At 42.4% G+C, this 22,479-nt stretch overlaps 1 protein-coding gene across 3 annotated transcripts in view; it reads right to left on the bottom strand.

Moving 5' to 3' along the window:
* The window catches only part of itpk1a (inositol-tetrakisphosphate 1-kinase a), a 57,920-nt gene that overhangs the window by 30,505 nt on the left and 4,936 nt on the right, over window positions 1-22,479 (bottom strand). For all 3 annotated transcript variants that reach the window (XM_046291833.1, XM_046291832.1, XM_046291834.1), the window contains one exon: window positions 16,024-16,048. In XM_046291833.1, the coding sequence (XP_046147789.1) occupies window positions 16,024-16,048 (25 nt within the window). The remainder of the gene's footprint in view (window positions 1-16,023; window positions 16,049-22,479) is intronic.

The following is a 22,479-nucleotide window of genomic DNA, read 5'->3' as shown; positions in this document are numbered from 1 at the left end:
TCCGATGCTTTCTGCCAGTTCGATAACTAACACTGGTTTGAGACACTGACTACACAGAACTTGGGTCTCTGGGGGTTGCTCTGGACCCAAAATGGGTCCCCCAAATATTATCCAGAAATGACTCAAATTGGACAGGAAGAAAACAACATTGCCCAAAAGAGAAGAATGTGTAACAGGTTGGACTGCTCTCTAGGCAAAGGATTACAACACAATCCATGAACAACCTTTGGAACAACGAATTCTAGCTGCTCAATCGCAATCCCCAAGCCCTTGATTAACAACTGAAATGTGACAGATTGCATCCAAAATGGTACCCTAGTCGCTATATAGTGCACTACTTTTGCCCATAGCCCTAGTCAAAAGTAGTGCACTACATGGGGAATAGCGCACCATTTGCAATGCACATATTGTATATCTTATCTGCCTACACCCAAAAACATTGATAAAGGGTCATGTCTGTAGTAATGGAGAGGTGGCACAGGCAATGATATGGTAATAATGAAGACCAAGGAATTCAAGAGAAGAGGCGATAAAAAGAGGGGAAAGTGATCTTGACGAGTAATCAGTAATCAGCTATTACATAAATCTTAAAGAAAAGTGAACCCATTTTGAATGTTATTATCTCTGATATTCTATCGATTCCCTGGGTCATTTCATGTGTATGTTATTGGCATTTAAGCAGGCAGAAATCCGGCCGGTATGACGGAGCACTGTGACGAAGTCGCTCTCACTACACTGGAAGTGTACGACTTTTAGATTGACATGTATGACAGATTTCAATTCTGTTCGATGGCAGAACTCGGGAGAGTGTTCTCTCGAATGAGCCTTTTAACATCTTTTTGTGATATTCCTACCTCGAGAAATGTGCAATTTAACAGAGGGTCTAGCAGGTGTTGACAAACACTTACGAACAAAGTAAAATTTTGGAAACGAGGTCTGGCCAGGTGTCTGCCTCTTTAGTGCATTGCATGGTGCTGTTGCCAGAGAGATTATATAAAAGGAGATGGGAATCCAATGAATCTAGAACAAGGCAGGTGGTGTAAAATGCTTTAAAATGACCTGTCATGAACTCTGCTACCTCCTGCGCCTCGACCTTGTTTCCAACATTTTATTTTGTTTATAACATTCATCTTCTGCCGATCTACCATTCCAGTGTTTAATTGCTATATTGTAATTACTTCGCCACCATGGCCTATTTCCTTAATTTACCTCATTTGCACTCACTGTATATAGACTTTGTTTTCTTTTGTTCTACTGTAGGTTTTGTTTATTCCATGTGTAACTCTGTTGTGTGTCGAATTGCTGCGCTTTATCTTGGCCAGGTCACAGTTGCAGATGAGAACTTGTTCTCAACTAGCCTGGTGAAATAAAATATATTTGATTTAAGTGTGTCAACACCTGCTACTAGCTAGCCAGGTTGCAATGGCGCCCGCTTCGCCTGGAATAGCTAACAAACCGGTCCAGCGCTGTAGAAGCAGTGTTTATTATGCGCTTGCCCAGGAAAATAATCTGGAGTTCCAATGTGGAATTGTTTGCTTGTGGAGGATTACAGGCTTGTGGTGGCTATCCTTGGAAAGCACATTCTAATTCTGCGTTAATTTACAGGGAGAATGCAAACTGGAACTCTCGTTCTCAACTCGTGTCGACAAACCACTCAGGCCTGATGGATGTCATCAGTCCCTATCGGAATGGCCCGTGCTACCAGAACTTGCCTACCAAGGAAGTCGTTTCAATCTGTTTCTCCCTCGCGTAGTGGAGTAGACGGCGAACAGCAAGAAGATTGGACCAGCGATGATTGGAACAATGTTAGAAGTTGTGGAAACCGAAGGCAACGGCATGCTGCTACGCGGACTGGAGTGTCTGCTAGACGTTCTGAGCAGATTGACATGAGGAATAGCGTCGCCGCACTGGTGCCTGATCTACCTGCGCCTTCGTCGCTGGGACTGCCTGTATACAACTACGCGGACTCCAGCAGCGGCTTAGTCGTTGAATTCCACTCCTTTCACTCTCTCCGGATCTGACTGGGCACTGCCTGCTCTGGACCTATCACTGGGAGCAGCAGGCGAATGCTATCCTGCTTCTCGTGGGCCTGTGAAATGTTCCACAAATTGTGGGAGGAATGGGCAGATTTCCCCATCAGTTGTATTGGGCAGTTCAAATGGTAAGAAATTACTCAGTCACTGGAGCAAAAACATTGTGCTATCCAGGACCACAAGTACAGCACATCAATAAGGTGCCCCCAAACATTTTAAACTTGCATCAGCAAACAGTCTATCATTGTTCATGTGGGATTCAATGTCATTATGAAGGGCAGCTCAGAACAGCTTAGACCACTGCACCTCTTGGTCTAAGGCACTGCATCTCAGTGCAAGAGGTGTCACTACCGTCCCCGGTTCGATTCCATGCTTCAACACATCCGGCCATGATTGTGTGCCACCCTATGGGACTCACAATTGGCCCAGCGTCATCCGGGTTTGGCCGGAGTAGTCCGTCATTGTAAACAATAATTTTTCTTCACTAACTTGCCTTGTTAAAAAAAAAAAAAAAAAAGGATTTAAAAAAACTGATTGGATCTCTGCTTGACACCAACTACCGCCCCATAATATCTGGCCCTGTGCCCTCCCTAAATCACGGCATTGAACACTTCAGCAGACGTTTAGCCCTCCATAACTGGCTACGAGACTATTGCAGCTGTGGGTCTAACATTGATTGACAATTTTGATCCCTTCTGGAAACAAAGCTGGTTTCATAAAGGAGGAAGGGTTCCACTCAAATAATTTGGGTTCCTGGATCCTTTCACAGCATTAAAAATGCTGCATCGAGACAAGGATTTATTAGTGACCCAATCCCAGCTCAGTTATTCTCTACTAGTTGGGGAACCATGCTTTAAGGTAATAATACAATATTTTATATAGCACTATTACATAAGGAATCTCATACGTAGATTTACTCCGCAAACTATAATCTGCAAGACATTTGGGGCTGGCTTTACTATAGCAACACTCAAAATTGTGACAAAAAGGTTTAAAAGCAACAATTGGACAATGGATTAAAATACTCCAAGCTGTTAAATGTTTTAATCTAATCAGATAGACTGAATTACAGCACATAAAACAATATACTGGCAGACAAATAATAGAGTTCATGTAATTGTGAGAATTCAGGTATTACATTTATTATAAAATGCAAGTTTCGTATAAAGGCACTCATACATTTTCTTAGTATATTAATTTTTATACTTTGATAAAAATCAAGAAAACTGTGCCTCGTTTTTCATATGCTGGATTTGCACCCAATATAAAGCGGATGGACAGGGCTGCAGCCACCAAACCGTGCTTGGTCCAGACCTACCTGCGCCGTCTAGACTGCCTCAATTATTCATTTCTGTTGTTCACTTGCATAATTCAACAGGTGTCAAGAAAGGGATACTGATACGATTGCAGATCTAAACGCTTGGCTCTAGATTACACCCACCTATACATACTTACATCACTATAATCTAAGTGTTCCTTTTCAGAAGTTGCTTTCATTCAACGCACAATTTGTAAACATTTCAACGTTTTTTTTTTTTGAGTTTTTGTTTTACAATTGCAGAAAATAATACACACACCAAAATCAAGTTATTTCTTGTGATGCAAGTGTTGAGACAGTGCTTTAAATTCCAGACGAAGCACACCAATGTATTCCATTGAGCTCATTACTGGCCTCACATCAAGGGGCCTCGTGAGCTGGGCATAATACAAAAATACTAGTAACATAAATAGTACCAGTCAAAAGTTTGGACACCTACTCATTCAAGAGTTTTTGTTTGTACCATTTTCAGCATTGTAGAATAATAGCGAAGACATCAAAACTATGAACACACATGGAATCATGTATTAAAAAACAAGTGTTAAATCAAAATACATTATATTTGAGATTCTTCAAAGTAGCCACCCTTGGCCTTGACAGCTTTGCACATTCTCTCAAACAGCTTCATGAGGTTGTCACCTGGAATGCTTTTCCAACAGTCTTTCAAGAGTTCCCACATATGCTGGGCACTTGTTGGCTGCTTTTCCTTCACTCTGTGGTCCAACTCATCCAAAACCATCTCAATTGGGTTGAGGTCAGGTGATTGTGGAGGCCAGGTCATTTGATGCAGCACTCAATCACTCTCATTGGTCAGATAGCCCTTACACAGCCTGGAGGTGTGTTGGGTTATTGTCCCATTGAAAAACAAATGATAGTGGGACTAAGCGTAAACCAGATGGGGAGGCGTATCGCTACGGTAGCCATGTCAGTTAAGTGTGCCTTGAATTCTAAAAACATCACTGACGGTCACCAGCAAAGCACCCCCACAAGCTCATACCTCCATGCTTCACGGTGGGAACCACACACGCATAGATCATCCGTTCACCTCCTCTGCATCTCATAAAGACAGCGGATGGAACCAAACATTTCAAATTTGGACTCAGACCAAAAGGACAGGATTTCCAGTCTAATGTCCATTGATCATGTTTCTTGGCCCATGCAAGTCTTTTCTTATTGGTGTCCTTTAGTAGTGGTTTCTTTGCAGCAAGTCGGCATTTTCCATATTGACTAACCTTTATGTCTTAAAGTAACGGACTGTTGTTTGGCTTGCTTATTTGAGCTGTTCTTGCATTAATATGGACTTGATCTTTTACTAAATAGGGCCATCTTTATACCAACCCTACCCTGTCTCAACCCAACTGATTGGCTCAAACGCATTGAGGAAAGAAATGTCACAAATGTACTTAAGGCACACCTGTTAATTGAAAGTCATTTCAGGTGACTAGCTCATGAAGCTGTTTTGAGAGAATGCCAAGAGTGTGCAAAGCTGCCATCAAGGCAAAGGGTGGCTACTTTGAATCTAAAATATATTTAGAGTTGTTTAACACGTCTTATATCATAGTTTGTTTTCACTATTATTCTACAACGTAGAAAATTGTAAAAATAAAAAAGTCAAACCCTTGAATCAGTAAGTCTCCAAACATTTGAATGGTACTGTATAAGAAATTGTGAACCATCGAGGTTTGGGGCCAAGTGGAGTCAGAGGGGCGGGGACACTCCGGGAATACCCGAAAGCATCCCTTATTACCGGCGCAAGTCAAAGGGCCGAGGCTATTACGCATGAGCGAAAAAGAGAGAATGGATAAAGGAACGGACAAAGAAATAAGGAGTACATAGAACAAAGGACAGAACATTGAGATAAAGACCAAGAATAGCTTAAATGAAGAATGTGTGTGTGATTCCCGGTGCAGCGAGCCAAAGCCAAGATTAGCCACAAAAGACCATTTAATTAGGTGATTTTGGAAAGCATCTTCGGTTTGTAAGTTAAGTGCTCTGTATTGAGGTAGGATTTTGTTAACCCTTTCTTGAACCGGTCCTCTCTGGACCGATCACAGTTCCTTCATTCTTTACTCAAGTATGACAATTGAAGAATGTTTCCACCACTGCCAGATTAGTAAGGCCACATTGACAACAAAAAAAGTTAAATTAGGTCAAACAACCACCTTCATTCAAGTATTCACACCCCTTCCACATAGTTGTGTTACAGACTGGATTAAAAATGGATTAAATTGAGACGGTCACTGGCCTACACACACACACACACACACCACAGTAACTCATAATGTCAAAGTGGAATAATGTTTTTTTATAATGTTAAATGAAAAAGCTGAAATGTCTTGAGTCAATAAGTATTCAAACCTAAATAGAAATTAGGCTTAACAAGTCATATAATAAGTTGCATGGACTCTTGACTGACCTATCTGTACCCCAGACATCAAATTATCTGTAAGGTCCCGCAGTCAATTTCAAAACACAGAATCAACCAGAGGTTTTCCAATGCCTTGCAAAGGGCACCTATTGGTAGATGGGTAAAAATAAAATAAAAAAGCAGACATTGAATATACCTTTGAGCATGGTAAAGTTATGAATTACACTTGGTGTATCACTACAAAAGATACAAGTGTCTTTCTTAACTCCATTGCAGGAGAAGAAGGAAACCACTCAGGGACTTCACCACGAGGCCAATGGTGACTTTAAAACAGAGTTTAATGGCTGTGATAAGAGAACTGAGAATGGATCATCATTGTAGTTACTCCACAATACAAACCTAATTGACAGAGTGAAAAGGAAGCCTGTACAAAATAAAAAAATATTCCTAAACATGCATTCTGTTTGCAACAAGGCACTAAAGTAATACTGCAAATTCAATACATTGAGTAACACCCAATATTTTCAAGCATAGTGGTGGCTGCATCATGTTATTGTACAATCCAGGTGTGCAAAGCGCTTTCAAGCTTACCCAGAAAGACTCACTGCTATAATGGCTGTCAAAAGGTGATTCTAACATGCATTGACTCAGGGGTATGAATACTTCTGTGATTGATATGCCCTCTGCCTGAGGCCTCCAATCACTAAGTCCACCCATGTCATTACAAATGTGTTCACAGTCGTGATGTTAACAGGGAAAACCAAATGGCACAAGCAAAAGTGGGAAAGTTTCGCCAAGTCAAATTAAACTGACAAGTGGATTTTTCTCCTCTCAAAGACAGGAAATAGGTGGCTGAAAAGGAGAGTTCAGGTGGGTGGGGCATGCAGGTTGCGACACTCACAATGGGTTCCCATAGGAGAACCCATTTTTGGTTCCAGGTACAACCCTCTGTGGAAAGAGTTCTACCAGAAACCAAAAAGAGTTCTTCCAAGGGTTCTCCTATGGGAACCGAAGAACCGGTTTAGGTAGTATCTTTTTTTTAAAGTGTAATTTACCTGATGGAATACTCGAAGCACAAAGGGTCCAACAAAAACACACGGAAAAAACACACAGAAAAAAACAAGACTCACGTTAAGTGTAAAAAAATAAAAAAGTTGATCATTAACATTTATTTAGTCTATTGTGACAGCCGACCTATGACTGGGTGTTCCCCGCCCAAGGATGACATGTGACAAGGAATCTACTCAAAGTCCACTCCTACTTCAATACAATAATGTGGATTTGTTCAAATGGTTTTCTAGTATCTTGATAGCATTAAGACAATTGTTAGCTCCCACGTAAGGTGCATCGGTAGCATCCAAATAGTTAATAATAGTTGCACTAAAACATAGTAGCCCAAGTCTATTTATGCAAATGATAGGCTACTTCAACAAAAATGGGATAAACTGTTAACATTTAGTCACAATCATTGGTAAAAAACAAAATCCAGGCTGAGAGGACAGTGAAAAGTGGTTCTTCTTTCCTAGTGCTCACAGGTTTCTTATCAGCTGAACTGTCTGGCAGACGGTAAACAGCTGGAGGGAAGCCCTAAAGCCATTACATTTAAAAAAAAAAAATTCATTTTTTAAATGGTTGGTACATTATGGTAAAGTTGCGGGCACTAAAACAGTTTTTACAACAGGTTTGGTGGTTGTGACAAGCCATCACTAGAAGACGCATTGCAGTGATTATTTGGCCAGTACTGCAGCGCAACCTACATTTTTATTGCATGCAACTGTAGGTATAAAATTACCCATTGCAAGACAGGGGTGAAAATCGTCATGGGAGTGGCAGAGCTGGGGACCAAACCCCGGTCTCCTAGGGCAACGTGTGGTCTGGAGTTGGAAGCAGCGCTACTGCCAGACCAAACGTATAAAATACTTATCTTAATCCTATTCACATCCATAGGTAAAACTCAACCCTAGAGGTGGTTGGCATCACAATCAATGTACACAACTGTACTCTAATTGCTTAGATTAAAAATGTTGACATTTTTAATGTCTTTGCACACGTGACCGTGTGCTCGTTTATTTGTTGGATGCACATTTAAAATGTGTCTGTGCGTGCGAGTGTGACAGGTGCGTCTGCGTGTAGATACGACAGGTCCCAGAGAGAGCTTATACAAAGTGGTTCCCTAGCCTTTCACATCTTCACATCCACCTTCTTAAAACAAAAGACATGATGACTTTGGGACAGTTCCCAGGACATCTTTTGAAAATGGACAGACGGAAATGAAACTTAAAAATGTATGCACATTGCAAGATCAAATTTATCATGCTTAGGGTCATGTATAAAATGCTGGCCAGGCCAATATTTCGGCTATGGCTATGCCCCCATACTTTAGGATGACAATGCCCCCATTCAGAGGACACAAGTGGTCACTGAATGGTTTAATGAGCATGAAAACAAAAATGTCCACCATATGCAATGGCCATCTCAGTCACCAAATCTCAACCCAATTGAACACTTATGGGAGATTCTGGAGCAGCGGTTTTCCACCAGCAACAAAACACCAAGTGTAATTTCTCGTGGAAGAATGGTGTCGCATCCCTCCAATAGAGTTCCAGACACTTGTAGAATCTATGCCAAGGTGCATTGAAGCTGTTCTGGCTCAACTCCCTAGACACCATGTTAGTGTTTCCTTTAATGCAGTTTAACACAGAACCATGTCATTGTGATAAAGCGTCTTGCAAATATTGCAAATTACAAGCAAAAGTCAAATGATACACCTGTAATGTGCAAGCAGGATAACAGAAACCCAAGATTTAAAAAAAATATTATATTGGTGAGACTTAGGCCCAATTCTGTATAAGGATTGAATGCGAACATACGTAAACGCTGTTTACCCACCTATTGAGGAAAAATACACTAAAAAAAATATAGGGAGCATTACTTTACTCATAGCAAATGGCGATCCGTGTTAACCCACCTATTTTATAGCACTTCGTGATTCATATTCTTAAAGAGCAACTGCACGATGTGAAACAGTGACACTGTTCTCCCCAGGGTCTTTATTATTTTTATTCTGTTCACAAAACAGAGAAGAGGAGCATCCAGCGGAGTGGTAAATCACTTCGTTGTAATATCCCAATCAGACGTGGCAGCTTCACCATTAGGGATTCAAGCTTTAAGCATTACATGTACCTTGTATAATGTCTGTGATCATTAGACAAGGGCTGCATCACAAACCACATAGAACATTCAGAAAGAAATATATTAGAACAGATGTGAATGACATGTAGATTAAAGCTCTAAATCAGCAATGTTATCTATAAAATAGCCTCCACCACTCTACTCAGCAAACTGGATGTAGTCTTTCACAGTGCCATCTGTTTTGTCACCAAAGCCCCATATACTACCCACCAATGCGAAGTGGAAGCTCTCGTTGGCTGGCCCTCGCTTCATACTCGTAGCCAAACCCACTGGCTACAGGTCATCTACAAGTCTCCGCTAGGTAAAGCCCCGCCCTATCTCAGCTCGCTGGTCACCATAGCAGCACCCACTCGTAGCACACCCTCGAGCAGGTATATCTCACTGGTCACCCCCAAAGCCAATTCCTCCTTTGGTCGCCTTTCCTTCCAGTTCTCTGCTGTCACTGACTGGAACGAACAGCAAAAATCACTGAAGCTGGAGATTCCCATCTCCCTCATTAGCTTTAAGAACCAGCTATCAGAACAGCTCACAGATCACTGCACCTGTTCATAGCCCATATGGATACAGCTCATATATCTACCTCATTCCCATATTGTATGTTATATTATATTATGTAGTACTCATTAAGCTAATTTTCATTGGGAACTTATACAAGATTTAACCACATTCTGAATAGCACATTCTAAAATAGGGAAGAGGGTACAATTTGGGACAAAGCCAATATGTTGTGGAATTGGAGTGGTTCTAACCTCTGCTTAAACCCTCCAAGACATTAGTGAACTCTACAATTCTACGTCCCCAGTGTTTCCCAGCTTGGTCGTTAGACAAACACACCCAACCGGTCATTCCACATTTGGTTCACTCCAACACTTGATTCAACTAGTCTTCAAGCATTTGACGAGTTAAATCAACTTATGCTGGAGATTGAATATCTAAACCAAATGTAGAATGGGCAGGGCCCCCCAAAAAGAGACTAACGGTCATACACATTACGTATGGGCGGTCTCGGGAATCAAACCCACTACCCTGGCATTGCAAGTGCCATGCTCTGCTAACTGATCTAAAGAGGACCAGCTTTCTAATCGCCCAATCATTCATTCCGGGGAGCCACACAGATCATTTGTAACTCCCTCATGATGCAATTAAAAGGGCCATAAAAAGCAACATGATTGGCACCATTAAGTCATTCAAAACACGTCTTCGATCATTGATTACAATTATGGAAACCGGGTACCAAACAGACTTTGCCGTTCACTGCATAAGTAGGATCTGCTTTCCCCAACTAATCTTTACCTTAACCCCTGGCATGTAAAAATGACCTGGGTTCAAAGTGTCCCCCCTAAAAAAATACTTCAGCTGCGCTTGAGTTTCCTGACCCCAATGGAAATAATTGAACAGTCCATCAAATCGGTCTTAAAATCCACCCTATATCTGTGCTTGGGGGCAATGTGGGCAGCAAGATAGCGCTGACAAAGATGGTTGCCTCGCTTTGAGCCCTTAGGAAACTATGCAGTATTTTTAAATATATATATTTTATTATTTCTGATATTGTTAACCCAGAAAATCTTAAATGTTATTAAATACAGCCGGGAAGAACTATTGGCTCTAAGAGCGACATCAACTTACCAGAGTTACAACCAGGAATACGACTTTGCCGAAGCCGGAAACTTTGTTCAGACGACCACCCAGGACATTGGATATAATCCCAGAGGGTGACCCAAAACAAATCCGACCACATCAATTTCGAATCCATTGTGCTCCTACAGGCAGAAACTCAAACAGGGTGTACCCGCGACTAGCACCATTCAACACTGGTCTGTTTAATCAGAATCCACACTTCAAGATTGTTTTGATTACGCGGACTGGGAAATGTTCCGGGAAGCCTCAGAGAATAACACCGATCTCAAAGGCTGACTCGGTGAGTGAGTTTATAAGGAAGTGCATTGGAGATGTTGTACCCACTTTGACTATTAAAACCTACCCTAACCAGAAACCGTGGATAGATGGTGGAATTTGCGCAAAACTGAAAGCGCAAACCCCCGCATTCAACATGAAAAGATAAGGCAGGAATAACTATATTCCTAGTTAAGGCAATCAAACAAGCGAAATGTCGGTTTCAGGACAAAGTCGCAATTCAACTGCTCAGACACAAGACGTATGTGGCAGGGTCTACAGGCAACGTTCAGGCCACAAAAAGAAACCAGCCACGTCACAGACACTGAGGTCTTGCTTTCAGACAAACTAAAAACCTTTGCCTGCTTTGAGGGAAATGCATTGCCACCGATGGGGCCCGCTACCAAGGACTGCAGGCCCCCTCTCTCCTTCTCCGTGGCCGACTTGAGTAAGTCATTTAAATGTGTTAAGCCCTGCAAAGCTGCTGGCCCAGACGGCATTCCTAGCCACGTCCTCAGAGCATGCACAGACAAAAACAGTAGTGGGCTTGTTTACCAACAACGACGAGACAGCCTACAGGGAGGAGGCGAGGGCCCTCGGAGCGTGGTGTCAGGAAGACGACCTCACACTCAACGTCAACAAAACAAAGGAGATGATCGTTGACTTCAGGAAACAGCAGAGGGAGCACCCCCCCCTATCCACAAATGGGACAGTAGTGGAAAAGTGGAAAGTTCCTCGACGTACACATCACAGACAAACTGAAACTGTCCACCCACACAGACCGTGTGGTGAAGGCGGCGCAACAACGCCTCTTCAACCTCAGGAGGCTGAAGAAATTTGGCATGTCACCTAAACCCACAAACCTTTACAGATGCACAATTGAGAGCATCCTGTCGGGCTGTATCACTGCCTGGAACGGCAACTGCACCGTCCTCAACCGCAAGGCTCGCCAGAGGATGGTGCGGTCTGCACAACACATCACCATGGGCCAACTATCTGCCCTCCAGGACACCTACAGCCCCCAATGTCAGAGGAAGACCAAAAAGATCAAGTACAACAAATCACATTTGATTTGACACATGCGCCGAATACAACAGGTGTATTACAGTGAAATGCTTACCACCCGAGCCACTGCCTGTTCACCCAGCTACCATCCAGAAGATGAGGCCAGTATAGGTGCATCAAAGCTGGGACAGAGAGACTGAAAAACAGCTTCATCTCAAGGCCATCAGACTGTTAAATAGCCATAACTAACCGAGGCTGCTGCTTACACAGACTCAAATCATTGGCCACTTTAATAAATGAATAACTAGTTTAATAATCTTTATTTACTCATTTCATATGTATACAACGGTATTTTATACAATTTATTGTATCTTTGCTATGCCACTCGGCCATCACTCATCCATATGTTTATATGTACATATTCTTATTCCATCCCTTTACGTGTGTATTTGGTAGTTGCAATTGTTAGATTTTACTGCACTGTCGGCTCTAGAAGCACGAACATTTCGCTACACTCGCATTAACATCTGCTAACCATGTGTATGTGACCAATAACATTTTATTTGATGTCTACCAAAACCAGATGAAAACTGCAATGTTCCTCTTACAGTAAGCTAAAATTATTTGACCTACCAATATGATCCAACTCACATTTTTACCCTTCCTTGCAGTTTGCGTCAACGATGAGAAATTCTATTTCAGAGTATATGGCGTATCCCCAGAGTCTTTGCAACTAGAAAGGTTATTCAACTTTCCACACAGGCCTCCATTTTGAAAACCGACTATACATGTTACATCATACACCTTCCTGAAATCTTCAATCTATAGTTTTACTTTTGGCAACAATTATATATTATAAATAATAATTAAATAAGTTTAGACTTGGCAGGACAGGGGGTCGTCACAAATATACAAACAATATCTTCAGTATTTGTGTGTGTACCGTTACATCATTGTAGTCAGCGTAATGGTATCAGGGGCTGTATGTGTCAAGTGTGTCAGTAGTAGTGCTGATCTAGGATCAGGTTCCCCTTGTCCATGTAATCTTATACATTGTGCTCTAAAAACAGCTAAACTAAATCAAAACAGATCCTTTCAACAACAAAAAATGTGCATGGTAACACCAAGGGAGAATAGTCATGCATGGAGAAACAGCTGCGCTGATTGTGCTCTATCCAATCGTATAGCAGAATCTACAGAGTGAGACAGACCTGCCCAAATAATGCAGAGCATTAGACATGTTTGCATAAGACACACCTCGCCAATGTTGTTGAAAGAACCCTTGACCTAAACCTTTATCAAGCGGCCACTTGCTGATGTGATTGAGAGTGAGCACAAGAGTGACACATTTTGTCAAAATTATAATTGAAACGATGCACACTTGCATTACAACTGCCACTTGTCAATATTCCACATTTCAAAAGCCATTCGTGCGCATCTTGTGTCCCGCTGCGACCTGTTTTGTAATATAATTTGCTTTAGACAATGGTGGTTACTCTGCTTCGCCTCGTGGCTATGATCACATCACAGCCATGACAAATTTCATAACACATGGCCTCATGTATTATTGCTTAAATGAAACACTGCCAGACAGATGCACACTACGGTAATATTTAAAAACTGCACCAAAGCACTTTTCTACTCACCAGTGACTTGAGCTGATTTAGCTAACGTGGCCTACATGCTCAATGTGCCTGCTACCCAATAGCTAGCTTCATAGACAGATGGAACTAGCTAGTGATTGTGGGCACTGAAACAGCATGTATACTTTATTTGCAATGTTTGACAGCTTGCTGAAGTTAGACATGTTCTCATAAATCAGTCCTGAGCACAGCAGCAGCTGACCTGATTCACTCCGCAGTGCACTACTAGCTTTCTAGGGACCCCAAGGAGTGAACGTTTTGGTTTTTGCCCTAGCACTACACAGCAGGTAAAAACCTCAAATGTGCACCCTTTGGGGTCCTAAGGACTGAATTTGGGAAACCCTGCCTAAGCGAGATGTGGAATTGAGTGACTAAGACCTTTTCGGTGAAAACTTCAAAATCAATCAATCGATTTCTTTATTTATTTAGACTATTTTGACGGTGAAATGTTGCTAGTAACTTAAGAGGGATTGAATTCCTTAACTAGAATGGCCATGGTCATTCTGACAATTATATATCAATTGCGTAGATATTCCATAATAAATAGCAAAATGAATAAATTTGTTAAAATATGTAATAAACCTCAGGACAACAAAAGTAAATCAGTCAAAAGTTAAATTTTTCCTGCAGTCTGAACAGCCAAAAAGTGCACAAAATCTGACATTTCAAGCCACCTTCTGGCCATGAGACTTGTCTGATTGATTTGCCTTCACGTGGTTAGATGTTATTTAGCATATCTTGTTGCTTGCTAGCTACTCTGACAGTTTGACAAAAACAGGTGGTAGGTAGCTAACTAGTTTGTTAATTGTTTACAAACGAGTGAATGTGCTAGAATGCTGAACAGCTTCCTAGCTAGCTGCGGCTCGCCAAATAGGACTTGCTTGGGAAGTTTGATAATCTTATCTGAGGCTTTAAATGTGTTCCTAGACTGATTTTGAACATTCAAAGCAACTGGGAAAGGTCCATGGCAGGCATTGTTGCCTTACCTTGCTACATAACTTGAGTGATATGAAGCGTGAGCACCAATCAGCCTACACCACTACGCACACCCCTGTCATTACTATGACAACTAGCGTAGCTATGAAAGAAAGTGACTGCAGTCTGAACACACACAGAGCTGATGTGGTCAACTGTTACTTAACATTTGGTCAATATTCCATAACGGATTTGAGCATTAATGCCTTCAGTGTGAACAAGGTTTAAGACAGTTGCCTTCCCAGCTAATGTCCCATCCAAACTACACCTAAACTATATTAAATCTAATTTCAATGTGAGATTGACCCATCGTCATACACATATAGATGTGACCTTAAAACAAGATGACATTGACAATTGATAATATTTTCACCCATTGTCAAACTGAGAATTAAGAGACTGCTAACCAGTGTAGCGTGACTTGACAAATAAGGAATCAGCAATAGACATTTCGGGGAAAAATATCATTTTTTATTCTGTATTTATGCTGTAACATTTGTGTGTGTTGACTGGTCGGGCAGAGGAATAAGCGTGTGATGTCTGCTAAATTAACAAGTTGATTTCATTGGCACGGCACAGCCAATGTCTATTAAGCACAGATAAAAACTCAGCACGCTATTCTGTTCTTTCTAAATACATAGTATCATGTTTATGACCTTTGTGAATGTGTATATTAAATGGATTTATTAGACTGGTGTCTATCGATACCCATTTTGACAGGCATGGCTCTTGGATGTAGAAATGCTCAGAAAGTTGTCTTCTGATATTGTTATGTTCTAATGGACACTAGAGAAGCTTAACCAAGTTGAATTCTTCCCAAAGGGTCGATACAGCTGTAATTCAGACCAAGACATGGCTTCCCCCGTGGTGGTATTCATACCCCACTTTGGGTGGAGTCTCCTGATCTATAAACATTACATCATTCTTTCTAAGCAGGGAACTAAGCGATACGAGCCCTCAACGGTTTCTCCCCTTATCAGTACCGTCACATGCGATTGTTTTCCCTGCACTCAGCCCCTCCCGAGCTTCATTACGGCACCCCTCATGTCACCTTTGTAACTTATGTTCCTATACTCTGAGTATAACAATGTTCACCCCAGAATCCAACAATATTTCTCAAAGTACTGCTAGTGTAAAATACACACATTTAGAAAAAGTCAGGGACAGGTAGATTCAAGGTTAAAATGACAAAATTGAAAACAGTCAGATTAACCGTCTTGGTGGTTCTAGTGTTAGAGGTGGCAGAAAAATACATACAAAATTTGTGAGTACATATTACCTCAACTAACCTGTGCCCCCCGCACATTGACTCTACCGGTGCCCCTTGTATAATGCTTCGCTACTGTTATTTTATTGCTGCTTTTTAATAATTTGTTATTTTTAACTTTACTTGTTTTTCTCAAAACTGCATTGTTGGTTAAGGGCTTGTAAGTAAGCCTTTCACTAAAGTCTGTTGTATTCCGTGCATGTGACAAATACAATTGGATTGGAGTTAGGTGTGGTTCCCCATATCAGAACTGCATCTTGCATTGAAGGACAAGAAAACACCAGTATGACTGGTATGAGGTTAGGATAAACAGTCTAAAAGAAACTTACCTGAACCATTTCTATGCCTCGTTTCCTAAGGGAAAAGGAGAAAAGGAACCCTCATTACAACTTCGTGGCAATAGAGAATACATCAGATAAGTCCTTTTAACATGTCTACTATGAGACAGCTGGCTGAAACCCTCTCACTTTGACATGGCAAATGGGGATAATAAAACGTTTATTTTAAATTAAAATTTGCGTGACAAACCAGCCGTAACACGACCTTAAGCACACAGCAAAGACAACACAGGAGTGGCTTCGGGACAAGTCTCTGACTGTCCTTGAGAGGCCCAAACCAGAGCCCGGACATGAACCTGATCAAACATTTCTGGAGAGACCTGAAGATGGCTGTGCAGCGACGCTCCCCATCCAACCCGACAGAGCTTGAGAGGTTCTGCAGAGAAGAATGAGAGAAACTCCCCAAATACAGTTGTGCCAAGCTTGTAGCGTCATACCCAAGGAGACTCAAGGCTATAATCACTGCCAAAGGTGAGTACTGAGTAGTGTCTGAATACTTACCACATTTATGTATCTCAGTTCTTTATTCTTAAAAATGTGGGGGGGGGGAATTAAAACATTATGGGGTAGTAAGTGTACAGTCGTGGCCAAAAGTTGAGAATGACACAAATATGAATTAATTTCAGTCTGCTGCCTCAGTTTGTATAATGGCAATTTGCATATACTCCAGAATGTTATGAAGAGTGATCAGATGAATTGCTAAATCCCCCAAAAACATTTCCACTGCATTTCAGCCCTACCACAAAAGGACCAGTTGACATGTCAGTGATTCTCGTTAACACAGATGTGAGTGTTGATGAGGACAAGGTTGGAGATCATTCGGTCATGCTGATTGAGTTTGAATAACAGACTGGAAGCTTCAAAAGGAGGGTGGTGCTTGGAATCATTGTTCTTCCTCTGTCAGCCATGGTTACCTGCAAGGAAACACGTACCGTCATCATTGCTTTGCACAAAAAGGACTTCACAGGCAAGGATATTGCTGCCAGTAAGATTGCACCTAGATCAATCATTTATCACATCATCAAGAACTTCAAGGAGAGCGGTTCAATTGGTATGAAGGCTTCAGGGCACCCAAGAAAAGGACAGCAAGCACCAGGACCACCTCCTAAAGTTGATTCAGCTGTGGGATCGGGGCACCACCAGTACAGAGCTTGATCAGGAATGGCAGCAGGCAGGTGTGAGTGCATGTGCACGCACAGTGAGGCGATGACCTTTGGAGGATGGCCTGGTGTCAAGAAGGGCAGCAAAGAACCACTTCTCTCCAGGAAAAACATCAGGGACAGACCGATATTCTGCAGAAGGTACAGGGATTGGACTGCAGAGGACTGGGGTAAAGTCATTTTCTCTGATGAATCCCCTTTCCGATTGTTTGGGGTTTCCGGAAAAAAGCTAGTCCGGAGAAGACAAGGTGAGCGCTACCATCAGTCCTGTGTCATGCCAACAGTAAAGCATCCTGAGACCATTCATGTGTGGGGTTGCTTCGCAGCCAAGGGAGTGGATTCACTCACAATTCTTCCTAAGAACACAGCCATGAATAAAGAATGGTACCAAGGTATCCTCAGAGAGCAACTTCTCCAAACCATCCAGGAACAGTTTGGTGACGAACAATGCCTTTTCCAGCATGGAGCACCTTGCCATAAGGCAATAGCGATAACTAAGTGGCTCGGGGAACAAAACATTGATATTTTGGTCCATGGCCAGGAAACTCCCCAGACCTTAATCCCATTGAGAACGTGGTCAATCCTCAAGAAGCGGGTGGACAAACAAAAACCCACAAATTCTGACAAACTCCAAGCATTTATTATGCAAGAAGGGGCTGCCATCAGTCAGGATGTGGCCCAGAAGTTAATTGACAGCATGCCAGGGCGGATTGCAGAGGTCTTGAAAAAGAAGGGTCAACACTGCAAATATTGACTCTATGCATCAACTTCATGTAATTGTCAATAAAAGCCTTTGACACTTATGAAATGCTTGTAATTATACTTCAGTATTCCATCGTAACATCTGACAAATATCTAAAGACACTGAAGCAGCAAACTTTGTGACAATTAATGTGTCATTCTCAACTTTTGGCCACGACTGTAGATTGAGACAAAAAAAAAACAATTTGATCCATTTGAGTAAGGCTAACGTAACAAAACGTAGAAAAAGTTGTCTGAATACTTTCAGAATGCACTGTATATACACCAATTGATTCTTGAATATATTATTAATATATAAAGTCAAAACATTTAGCAACTAACTATCAAGTGGCAGGTTTTAGCATGTGTATGCCCCACTTGTGGTTTTGTTGAATTAAACTCATTTTTGACAGTATGAACCCAATACCACAGTTCAGAAGGTAGAGACACCATCAATTTTATTCCATTGGTTGGGCTCTGCATTATCCAGCAGTTGCAAAAGCATATTTTTCACTGGCTGTCCAATAGTTAAATACAACGATTGATAGGCAGCATACATTCAAGCAATTCATACCATTGGGTTAAAATACACATACATTTGTTAAGTCATCCACCACAATCACTAAGGCACCAATAGCTAAATGAGAGAGCAGCAGGGCAACATATCAATGCGCTATGTAGATATAAATAAGTGATATCCATTTCTTCCCATAGGCTACACCACTGCGGTCGTCCTTACCTCCAAGCGTTTACTCAACTTGGATATCTTTGGATGCCGACAGCCGTTGCACCATTGGAAGACCTAGCTTTGACTGTAGCCTAGAAAAGCATATTCCTACTCTTTTCCCACGATCCATTAAATGCATTTGGTGTGTCATAGTAGTCTCTGACTCAACATACACCTTGTTTCAAATGCTGATTTGAAAGTCATTAAGAAAACAAAACGTTGAATGATTTTTTTCACAAACATCCTGTCTGAATTTAAATGCAATCTAGTTAAATGTCGCTATAATCTGATTACAATATTTTAGCTGGTATTTTACATTTACAGTTAAATTTTTTAAATAATCCATTACTCCAACCATTACCAGGTTATGGATTAATTTCCTCTTTTTTTAACAATATCCTGACATTCTAAAAGCAAATATTTTGAAGGAAAAGGGTCTGGATTTTTATTATCTTGTTTGCTTGCTGTCCACTTGAGTCACTGTCACTATTGCTAAAGGACAGATCAAAAATTACTGTGGGGGCAGGGGTGGTCCAAAAATAGAGGGTTGTCAAACTTTTTGGGGGGCTTTGGGAGGGTTGTCTGTTATATACTTCATATTTTTTACCCTTTTTTTCTGCTCAATTTTGTGGTATCCAATTGGTACTTAGTCTCGTCGCTGCAACTCCCGTAAGTACTCGTGAGAGGCGAAAGTCGAGAGCCATGCGTCCTCAAAAACACAACCAAGCCGCACTGGTTCTTGACACAATGCCCACTTAACCCAGAAGCCAGCACCAATTTGTCGGAAACACTACACCTGGCGACCATGTCAGCGTGAACTGCGCCCGGCACGCCATGAGTCACTAGTGCATGATGGGACAAGGACAGCCCTGCTGGCCAAACTCTCCACTAACCTGGACGACGCTGGGCCAAATGTCGCCCCTGCCCCATGGGTCTCCCCGTCACGGCCGGCTGCGACAGAGCCTGGACTCAAACCCAGAACCTCTAGTGGCACAGCTAGCACTGTGATGCGGTACCTTAGACGACTGCGCCACTCAGGAGGACACACACACACACACAGGGGAGGATAGTGCATTTTTTCTTGGTTTACATTCAAGCTACTGCTCATATTCTCCTTTTAAATATTGGCTAGACTTAGTTTTGATATTCTAAAAGTTTAGAAACGTTGGTGAAGGTTTGGTATAGTGTGGCTATTAAGCTTTAGCTACTGCAGGCCTATGATATAACGGCAGTGCACCCCGGTGCTCCAACTGACTCCGACAGTTGAACTAGAGGTGAGGAAGTCTGGTAGACCTGAAACTGAGTTAATCCTATAAACTATCAGTCATACATTAAACTAAATAGCCTCCTCCTGTAAAGCAGATGCAGCAGCCATCTGACCAAGAAATGCATGTCGGTGTTATAGCATGCCACCAGCATTTCGCTCTCTGGGGGTTATGCCTAGGCTTTTCTTCCACACAAAGTATGTGGACACCCCTTCAAATTAGTGGTTTCGGCCATTATCAGCCACACCCGTTGTGAACAAATCTATAAAAATCGAGCACACAGCCATGCAACCGCCACAGACAAACATTTGCCTTACTGAAAAACTCAGTGACTTTAAACAGGCACAGGCCTAGGATACCACATTTCCAACAAGTCAGTTTGTCAAATGTCTACCCTGCTAGAGCTACCCCGGTCAACTTTAAGCGCCATTATTGTGAAGTAGAAACGTCAAAAGTGCAACAAAGGCTCAGCTGCGAAGTGGTAGGCCACACAAGCGCACAGACGGGGACCGCGGAGTGCTGAAGCTTGTAACACTAAAAATAGTCTGTCCTCGGTTGTAAGACTTACTAACAAGTTCCAAACTGCCTCTGAAAGCAACGTCAGCACAAGAACTGTTCATCAGGAGCATCATGAAATGGGATTCCAAGGCCGAGCAGTCACATACAAGCCTAAGACCATGGGTAATGCCAAGTGGCGGCTGGAGTGGTGTGAAGTTTGCCGCCATTGGACTCTGGAGTAGTAGAAACACGTGGTCTGGAATGATGAATCACGCTTCACCATTTGGCAGTCTGAAGGACAAATCTGAGTTTGGTGGATGCCTGCAGAACGCTACCTGACCGAATGCATAGTGAATAGGGAAAAAAATGTTGTATCCCTTTTTCATCCCCAATTTCGTGGTATCAAATTGTCTCGTCGGTGCAACTCCCGTACGGACACGGGAGAGGCGAAGGTCGAGAGCCATGAGTCTTCCGAAACACAACCCAACCTAGCAACACTGCTTCTTGACACAATGCACAGCCAAACCAGAAGCCAGCCGCACCAATGTGTTGGAGGAAACACCGTACACCCGGGATCTGGTCAGCGTGCAATGCACCCGGCCTGCCACTGAAGTCACTAGTGGGCGATGAGACAAGGATATACCTGCCGGCCAAACTCTCCCTAACACGGACCAATTGTGCGTCGCCCCATGGACCTCCCAGTCGCAGCCGGCTGCGACAGAGCCTGGGATCGAACCCAGTATCTTCCTGTGGCACAGCCTTAGGCCACTGCGCAACTGGGGAGAATTATGAAGGCAAATCTTAAAACTACAACATTCAATGACATTCTAGACAATTCTATGCGTCCAACTTTGTGGAAGACCCTTTCCTGTTTCAGCATGACAATGCCCCCTTGCACAAAGAAAGGTCCATACAGAAATGGTTTGTCGAGATCAGTGTGGAAGAACTTGACTGGCCTGCAGAGCCCTGACCTCAACCCCATAATCACCTTTGGAATGAATTGGAACGTCGACTGCGAGCCAGGCCTAATCACCCAACATCAGTGCCCGACCTCACTCATGCTCGTGGCTGAATGGAAGCAAGTCCCAACATCTAGCGGAAAGCCTTCCCAGAAGATTGGAGACTTATTGCTGCAAAGGGCAGGACCAACTCCATATTAATGCCCATGATTTTGTAAGGAGATGTTCCACAAGTATCCACATACCTTGGGTCATGATTGATATCAATTTTTTTACTGACATAAAATCAATCCAAACTGTTCAGTGGCCAGTTGATGAATAGAAAGAGACCTGTTAAATGCTGAAGTGGTAGCCACGCTTAGAAACAGTGTTAAGTTATTTTGGGTCGTAAACATTGGAGTTAATTCTGAGGGTGGGGAGGGTGTTCAATTATTTTACAGTACAAGGGGAGGGTCATGTGGAAATATTTACAATGTTTGGGGGGGGGGGGGGGCTATGCTGGTCCAAAAGAAGGTGTGATTAAGCCCCCCCCCCACCGTGCGCGAGTCTGGCTCTGCAGAGAGAGAGAGAGACAGGATTTGTTTGACAAGTCACAACCACAACAATCTAATCAGTTCAAGTAAAATATGCCTGCCCATAGGTTGTGAACCACAGGGTAAACATTGCTGAAAAGGGAGACCAGAAGTGTTGTTATCGTAGAGGTTGAGGAACAGTGACACTGTCCCTTTAGTCTTTCTTATCCACACCTCCATCTGAAGGAGTGGCTTTACATAGTGATGCCTTACAGTATTTACAGAACGCAATCCACTGTGTGTGTGCGCAACATGCAGGGGTTTAAGTGAGAGCCATGTGACATTTCTTGATGTGTTAAACGTCATGGAGAGGAAATTCCCAACTTCGGCATTTAACACTACTATACTGCTTGAGACCAGGCTGCAAACTTGGGCCATTAACGTCTATTACCTACAGATCAACAGGCGTAGGGTAAACCCACTTTAGCACAAGACTCTGACTTTCCAGTATTTTGCCACATTCACTTTTCAGTTCATGGCTTTAACAATGAGAAGGGCTGAACACTGCACTTGCCCATAGCATAG

Source organism: Oncorhynchus gorbuscha, linkage group LG12 (genome assembly GCF_021184085.1).
Source record: "Oncorhynchus gorbuscha isolate QuinsamMale2020 ecotype Even-year linkage group LG12, OgorEven_v1.0, whole genome shotgun sequence".
Lineage (NCBI taxonomy): Eukaryota > Metazoa > Chordata > Actinopteri > Salmoniformes > Salmonidae > Oncorhynchus > Oncorhynchus gorbuscha.
Note: the sequence above shows the minus strand (reverse complement) of the source record. Positions and strands in the feature narration are given on the sequence as shown.